Source organism: Macaca nemestrina, chromosome X, assembly GCF_043159975.1.
Source record: "Macaca nemestrina isolate mMacNem1 chromosome X, mMacNem.hap1, whole genome shotgun sequence".
In the NCBI taxonomy this organism is placed as follows: domain Eukaryota; kingdom Metazoa; phylum Chordata; class Mammalia; order Primates; family Cercopithecidae; genus Macaca; species Macaca nemestrina.
This window is the reverse complement of record NC_092145.1, coordinates 36419612-36428285: the sequence shown is the minus strand read 5'-3', so window position 1 is coordinate 36428285 and position 8674 is coordinate 36419612. Positions and strand designations below refer to the sequence as shown.

General features: G+C 38.4%; 1 protein-coding gene across 1 annotated transcript; it reads right to left on the bottom strand.

Annotated features, from left to right (window-relative positions):
• Positions 1-958: 958 nt before the first annotated feature.
• On the bottom strand, positions 959-8629 carry LOC139360669 (A-kinase anchor protein 17B-like). The gene is made up of 3 exons (XM_071088524.1): positions 8607-8629; positions 7048-7219; positions 959-5441 (listed from the first exon to the last, which is right to left on the bottom strand). Exons 1-3 carry the CDS (start codon positions 8627-8629, stop codon positions 3792-3794), a joined length of 1845 nt encoding a protein of 614 aa, XP_070944625.1. The 3' UTR covers positions 959-3791.
• Positions 8630-8674: the final 45 nt, after the last annotated feature.

Below are 8674 nucleotides of genomic sequence, written 5' to 3'. Positions count from 1 at the left end.
ACCTTGAAGTCTATAGCCAGGTTCTTAAGAAGTAGTATTACTGAAGACTTTGTCATTGCCAAGTACTAAGGAAGGTTTTGGGTTTTTTTATGTTAATGAATTTTCTGATCAGGAAAGTATCAGAATCCTTACAGTAGCAAAGTTAATTCACCTCATATCAAAAGAAGAATAACAGATTTGCATATGTAGTCAGTTGTATAAACAAAGACAACCTATTAGTGTTTTGTCATTTTAATGTTAACATTGGCAGAGTTTTCTTACAAGAGATATACTCCCTGAACCAAAGAAATTTCAATTTTTCATGTTATCAAACCACATTGCAGGTACTTGTGAGTTTTTTTAATGTGCTCTTTTTTTTCCCACTTGGTTTCATTCACCAAATGTTTGAGTGCCTGTTTTGTGCCATGTAACATATTATGCCTTATGCTTTGGAGAGGGAGTGGGGGAGACAAGTTGGGCCTACCTTTGCAGCCTGAAATCTCATGTGCATGTGAAGATTAGGCTAAGTTAAACAGGCCAAGAGGAAAATATCTAGAGCAAGCTTGTCCATCCCATGGCCCACGGGCTGCATGCAGCCCAGGACAGCTTTTAATGTAGCCCAACACAAATTTGTAAACTTTCTTAAAACATGAGAATTTTTTTTACAATTTTTTTTTTTTTTTTTTTTTTAGCTCATCAGCTCTCGTTAATGTTAGTGTATTTTATGTGTGGCCCAAGACACCCAGGGCTGAAGGAATTAGGTGAAATTCCATGGAGTCAATTTTGCTACCTCTTATTAGCACTGATAAAATGTGCTAAAGGGAGGATCATCTTAAATCTAAGTATGATTTCAGTTTGTCCAAAATGAAAAGAAAACTATGGTCTTTAGTCCCATGAACTCTGACAATGTCAGTTTCCACAAAACAGGAAAAGTGACATAGAAACGATATTAAAATCAGGCATCTGTATTTCCACAGAAAATGTTATTGTGGATGTGCAACATGCTAGCCAATACATGTGATAAATGAACAATATTCACTATGATAATTTTATTTTTAATATATCTGACAATGGAATATGTATTACTTCTCTAACAATGCAAATGAGAAAAGAGATCATCAACAATAGCACAAAGCAGCATACTGTAAGTAGAAACTTTCCCCCAAAGGTGGACTTATCAGCATTTATTTAAAAATGAGTATTTTAAACAATTTTGCAACAAGTAAAAATATGTTTATTTGGTTCTTATTTTCAAAATTACCAGGTTACATGGCTTTCTACCTGAGAAATTTAAACAAATTGAAAGCACATTGACATATTTTTAGTCTTTTTGCATTACTACCAGCAACCCATACAATGAAAAACATGAAAATACCTTAAGACAAAGATTAAAGTTCAGACCCTTAACAGGACATAGAAAAAGATATGAGAAAACACTTATTCACTACTTAGCACAACAAAAAATAGCAGTGTTCATTAAGAAGGTGGTTACAATATTTTAGTTCTATTTTACTCCTTACTAAGCCATTCAATTAAAAAGTACAGGATAAGTTGTCTTCCTCATGTAGGGCCTACACACCAAAAAGGCTGACTCTTTTATAAGACATATAAAAGTCTAGGGTTATTCAGAATGTAAACATAAAACCAGTATTTTTACTTTCTTCTAAGTCCCAGGATGGTATTTAGAAAAAAAAAGAGACAAAAATGTTATATAGAAATGACTTAGCACCAGTTCTAATACACATAAAAATTGCACATGCTGTACTCTGCAATTTATTTTTATGTCTGACTACTGAGCAGCAAACTGTTTTCATGTCCAAAATCTCTGCAAAGAAAAATCAAATGACAATGAGTTTTTTTCAAAACAAGCATAGCTGCTTCTCATTACAAACCCATAATATTCTTTGTTTTAATGGCATGACACATGAAAAATTAAGAGGCAGGTTTTCGTCAAAGGAAAATAATACCTGGTTACTGAAAGTTGCCTGACAAAATACAAGCTGTTAGTAGTTTAAAAGGCTACTCTGGACAACAGTACTTTGAACATTAAGTCAAGGCACTTGCCCCATGAGCGGTGTTTTTCAGATTTGACAAGCCAAATCTAGTTTTGATGGAAGAGTCACTGGCTTGAAAGTGGAATTGAACCCAAGGGAGCCAACAAATCATCCACTGGTTATTATATTATTAATAATAAACAGCATCTGCTATGGTACATTCATTTCTGACTTCTTGCATGTACTAACATAGCTCTATGATTAGAAGAGATCGATGAAACAACTTGTGGCTCTTCCTTCAGATAAATAAGATTTTGTAGCCCTTTCACATACCAGGTTGCTCAAAAGGCTGATTATATGCACACATTGTGATAATCTGGGCAGCTACAATGACTGGCATTCTACCTGGCTCTACCAGCTGGTACTTTACTACAGAATATCAAATTAAGGGTGTATGAATGAATCATGTCATATCAAAGTGTTGCCCTTTACTGCTTCTGTGGATTTAAAATCACTTTTTCCTGTTGCCAACAGTCTCTAATCTCATTAATGTCTTCAATTACCAGGTCAGGCATAGTTTTGTTGGAGGAAAAAAAAAAGCAATCTATTGCCCCTGAGGTCCTAAATGCAAGGTAAGGCAGAATGAATCAGCTGAGCTTTCTATAGAACATGCACTGCACTAAAATGTAAGTCTTCAAGAATCCATAAAATATCCCAATTTAAAAACATTTATGAAGTCAAAAACTAGTAGGTAAAAAGATCAATTGCTTATGTGGAGAGTTTACAAATCCTACACATACACATTTTTCTCCAGCTACAAAACTGTAGGCTTTTCTCTTGACTCTTTTTAAAAACTCAGTGGCATCACTAAGGATTGAGAAGAGAGGCACTTGTTACTGTTTAATAAAGTTCAGTTTGGGGATATTCAGTGACTTTTTACAGACTGATGTAACCCAGCCCTGAGTGAAAGGATTACATAACCTGAAGTGGAATAGTCACATCCTCTCTTTTCAAGTGACATTATTGGTGCCCCACAATTTTTCAGTATTTCCTTTTGCAAATTCCACTGGTTATATTACTTCAATCATGCTATTTTTCTAAAATGGAAAGATATGGGGTTCTTAAAAAAAAACAAAACAAAAAACTCTGCTAATGGGTTTAAATACTATCCACTTAAACCTCAAAGGACAATCTAGACCACTTTTAGATTCTTCTTCCAAGACTTTGTCTTGAAAAAGACAACTCTTTGAGTATTTAAATGTAGTAGTAAGATGAATTTGCTCCTGGTGGATGCTCATGCAACCCTTTAATGTCATGAAGAAGTCTATGTTCTAACTGTTGTCTCTTTTTTCTACAATTATTTCTAAATAAAACTCAGGAAAGTTTGTTGCTGCACGTGGTATTTCTGACCAAATCAAAGAACATGTAAAAGGATCATTATTCATTCACTGTTGTCATCTTTGGAGATAAATGACACTGAATGATGATGTTGTGACACCTAAGGAGCCATAGAGGGCCATCTCAACCCCTCTCGATGTTAATCTGCTCCTTCACTGGCATAGAATTAAAGTTTTAGTTGAACTATAGAAATGTCTATCCTTGGATCAAGTAGCATTTAAAAGCTTGAGCAGGGTCAAATACGAAATATTATTTCTCTTGCCAAAGTTGAAAGCATAGGTCAAAATGACTCCATGTGTATTGGCAAGCTTTGGAAATATAAAACACACGGGTTCTGAAGCTTTTAAATGCTGCTGTCTTGCTGTGTAGTTGTTAATTACATGGCTACATTTGGTTTTAAATTTTCTTCTTGTAACATGTTTACTGTGAAAAAAGATACTCCTGATCTAAGTGGCCATCAAAACATTTAAAATTTAAAGAACCAGTGCAGTTATTTCCTGAATAGCTTCCATAGTCAATATACTCCTGACCATTTTGTCTACTATAGTGACAATCAGAATTGAATTTGAAATAGTTAAAATTACATCCTCTAAACCTTCTTGAATTCTGGTTATATTCTGACTTCCAAGGAGTCCCTCTTCTTCTGTGAAAATTACCAAAATAGAAAGACCTAGCCCTTCTTGATGACGTTACGGGCACCTGAGAGGGCCCATATTTCACTTTCTGATCCAATGCACTATCACTAAACCTCCCCTCTAGATAACTGGAACTGGGTTCCTGGTAGTAATCTTCGTCAAACAAGTATTTGGGAGCTATCTGTTCCTTCATTTGGTCATTGTTGTTTTCATGTGTAATGAAATGACTTTCACCCCTACGCCATGAACATATCCATTTCGGTTCATACTCAGACTTCCTGCCTGGTGTCCTAAACCTGTAATTAGAGTATTTTTCCTCACCATCACTCCTCCACTTTGAAAAAAATGTCTGCTGACTCAACCTTGTATTTTGTTTGCGTGTGATCATTTTGTCAGTGTCAAGAGGTTCTTTTTCTGAGAAACTATTAAATGTGGCCACAGATTTCTCTTTCTCCTCTTTGTTTATACTAAGGGTTTCACTGAAGCATTCAGAATCACTACTAATTTCCTCTAAGAAATCTGTCAACTGTAAATCTAAGCCTATTGACTCGTGGGGTGTGGACACTTGGCTTTTCCTTGTGGATTTGGAATCTTCAATATAAGTATGAGTCTTTTCCAACAGACAGCTGTTTCCATCAGTTGGGGACAGCTGACCACCAGCTTTATGGGCTGTCTCCTGGCAATGAGTTTTAAACCCATTAGTACATTCTTTGGCATAATCTACTTTTCCTCGTTTATGCTCAGGATCCTGAGTACAAACGTTTGATGAGTAATCATTTTCTTGAACCTGTTCTTTCCTTTCCAGGTTTTCCCCTTGGCTCGAATTGATTGAGTGATGCCTACGCTTTCTCAAACTAATCTGAAATCCATCTCCCTTAGTTTGGACATCCCTCTGCCACTGACATGTGCCTGCTACCTGACTTGTTTCTAGGCAGATACGAGTATATTGTGGAGCTTCATAATAATTGAAAAGATAGTCAAAAAATGCATCTGTTTCATGGATCTTAGGTTTCCTGCCTTGGCCTCCCCCAGATAATTTGGAACAGGATTCACTAGAACCGTGGTGATCTTCATTTTCAAGAGACTGGCCTTTAATTATCGTAATCTCCAAGGAGTTATGCTCAAAAAACAAACCGTATTCATATTCTTCATCACCTAATAATATTCCAGTTCTCTGTTTTCTAGGGGAATACCTTAAATTTTCTTCCCCAAGGCAGTGGGAAGATTTCTGTAAGTGATCCCTAGTTATTTTCTCCATTTTTTGTTTTTGCTTATTGTCTGACTTGGCAACCTGATATTTTGATATTTCCTCTTGATTTTGAAGATGCAGAGTGTTTAGCTCTTCTTCCTCCAGAGTTTTCAATGTGTTCCCTCGAGAAGCATTAGCTTTGGTGCCAATAATGTCGACCTCCTGTGGGTTAAACTGTGTGGATCCCTTCAAAGAAAAAGATTAAAAATCTCTCATGAAAAACTAAACAGATTAAAAAATTCCAAAGAAAAATTGTGCTTTCTGACATTGTTCTGAAGAGACTTCTAATACCTGGGATAGATCCAAATTAGGAACAGTATTGCACTGAGGAAATAGAAGGCAAAATTAAATGTCTTAGTCTAATATGAACTGTTTTGAGTAGGTCTATGCCCATGCTTATGTGAGAAGGCACCACACTTTACATAGCCTTCAAAGCACATGACTCTTTTCTCACTTGTTTGAAAATCAGTGTGCCTGATGTTCCGGGTATTGTGCTAGGAGCTGGAGATACAAAGAGGAATGAGAAATGATCTATAGCCCTCCCAGAAAAATCCCAGTACAAGAAAAGACTGACGGGTGAAATGTATATCTAAAAGGGTCCACTAGCTTAAAAGATAAACTGTCTTTCTTTTCATACCAGCCTCTTACTATGGACTGCAGGTAAAGCTGTCTCTGAGTTTCCTCCCCATCTCCCTGTGCTCAGTAAAAAGCAAGGCAGCAAGTAGCAAATGTGGCCGTGACCATGGTTCTATCTGCAATCATGTCTGCAGTGCTATCTGCTCTCCATAACCGCACAGCAGGTGAAAGGTGCTGCCCACAGGCCCCATCCTGCTGGAGGCTTTGTACTGTGCTCCCACTGACACCTGACACACATCAGAGCACAGTGCCTACACACTACCTGGGATTAGAACCTGGGACTGCATAATGGACATTAGTATTTACGAGGCCAAGAAATCAGACACCACACACATAGAGATAGATTCTTTAGGAGGAGTCACCCTCAGAGGTCATTAAGGAAAATGAAAAGAGATCCAGCTAGCCTTATTATCAATGTAAATGTGACATTTTTCTGATCCTGATTTCACTAAGTTTGATTGTCCACACTAATGAGAAAAAGGTCAAGATTGCAAATATACATAAAATTTATGTAATCCTAATGGCATTTACTATTCATATTTTAAAACACTGAATATGGATTTTTAAATGAACACTTTGGCAGCTTTTCTGGCTTTTAATCCAGGACATCTGCAGAATCTGGCTATCTTTAAGAGGTCAGGAAGGGGGAGAAACACCTTCCAAAAATGAAACTCTCCAAACATAACAATTGCTCTGTGGGGTGAGTAATTTCTTATCAAATAGTTTAAAACTAGACTATCATGAGCTTGTTACAAGTCTCAAGACTCTACCAAACCTACTGCAGATGAGTGGAAAAGTAAGGTTAATAACACCTAACATCCACCCCCCATCCGTTTCTTCCCTCTGGCATTTTTCTGTTACATCCATTAGGAACTTAGAAAAGTAGACACACTAGCTAAATGTTCTGGGTAATACTGTCCTGAAGTTTAGAAACAGAAAGAGAGAGAGAATGAGAGAGAGAGAGAGTCAAATGGAAGAGTTGGGACGCAACTCCTTTAGAGAATGTGGATATCCCTTTTGTAAACTACTATTGGGTTGTTAGAGGTCAGCCTATTAAAATAAGCCCCAGTGGATGCAATGAGTCTTCCATGGAGTGAATTTTCAAGAGACCACTGCTCAAATGCAAAGGTAATGTCTCAGAAAGGCGAGTACCTACCAAACTTGAAGAACAATTTGGCAATAGCCTTCCTGAAATGTTCCTCAGGAGTACACTTAGGAACCGAAGTGCCTCAACTCGCCTCTGAGACACTAGGTACTGCCTCTTCTCCCACTCCTCTGAAGAGTCCGGCTCTTGAGGTGCCTCAGCTTTGGCTTTGGGCTTCTGTTTCCTGAAAATTAGAACTGTCTCAGTTAGGCCCTTATGGGAATGTGGGGAAAGGGAAAGAAGGGACAATTACCTAAGTCAGAACTTAGCCAAAAGTCAGAGGATTATCTAAATTGGATGTTCAGCCTGGATTTGGGGGGGACTAGTTATATTTATTAGGCTCAAGCTCTGGCCAAGTTTCACAGACATGACCTCAAGTAATTCCTATCATTCCACTGGTAAAAAAAGAAAGGGACACATGGAAGGGTATTCTTTATCTCCTTTTTGTTGAGACAGAGTCTTGCTCTGTCACCCAAGTTAGAGTGCGGTGGCACAATCATAGCTCACTGTAGCCTCAGACTCCTGGGCTTAAGTGATTCTCCCACCTCGCCCTCCCGAGTAGCTGGGACTACAGGTGTGTGCCACCATGCCTGGCTATTTTTTTTTTTTTTAAATTTTTGTAGAGACAGGGTTTCCCCGTGTTGCCTAGGCTGGTCTTGAACTCCTGGCCTCAAGTGATCCTCCCACCTCAGCCACCCAAAGTGCTGGGATTACAGGTGTGAGCCTGCTTATCTCCTTTTCTGAATGGCTACAATTTATATGAAAGAATAAAAGAATAAACATGCATGAGGAAGGGCCAGGAAGTAAAATTAATTTTCAAAGCTCCATAGTTTTGGCTCATCTGTACTCGACTGGCAACCTTTGGCAATCCAATAGCCCCTTCTAGACTCAAACTCCTGAACTGGACATCAACAATAAGCTCAAAGAAAGAAATACAAAGAGGCCAGGTGCAGTGGCTCACGCCTGTAATCCCAGCACTTTGGAAGGCCACGGCGGACAGATCACCTGAGGTCAGGAGTTCAAGACCAATCTGGCCAACATGGTGAAACCCCGTCTCTACTCAAAATACAAAAATTAGCCAGGCATAGTGGCTCGAGCCTGTAGTCCCAGCTACTCGGGAGGCTGAGGCAGAGGTTGCAGTGAACCGAGATTGTGCTACTGCACTCCAGCCTGGGCAACAGAATGAGAAAGGGAGAGAGAGAGAGAGAGAGAGAGAGAGAGAGAGAGAGAGAGAGAGAAAAGGAAGGAAAGGAAGGAAGGAAGGAAGGAAGGAAGGAAGGAAGGAAGGAAGGAAGGAAGGAAGGAAGGAAGGAAGGAAGGAAAGAAGGGAAGAAGGAAAGAAAGGAAGAAAGGAAGGAAGAAAGGAAGGAAGGAAGAAAGGAAGGAAGAAAGGAAGGAAGAAAGGAAGGAAGGAAGGAAGGAAAAAAAGAAGAAAGAAAAAGAAGGAAGGAAGGAAAAAGAGAGAGAGAAAGAAAGAAAGAAAGAATATATATGGAGGCTTCTTAAATTCACAGATAGAATTTAGGCCAACAAGAAAAATACTCCCAATCAATCCATGCTTTCTTGCGTACAAGTTAGCTTGATTACTGAACATTTTATAGAAGAAATTCCATCCCAGCCCTAAATTCTTGAGAATTTT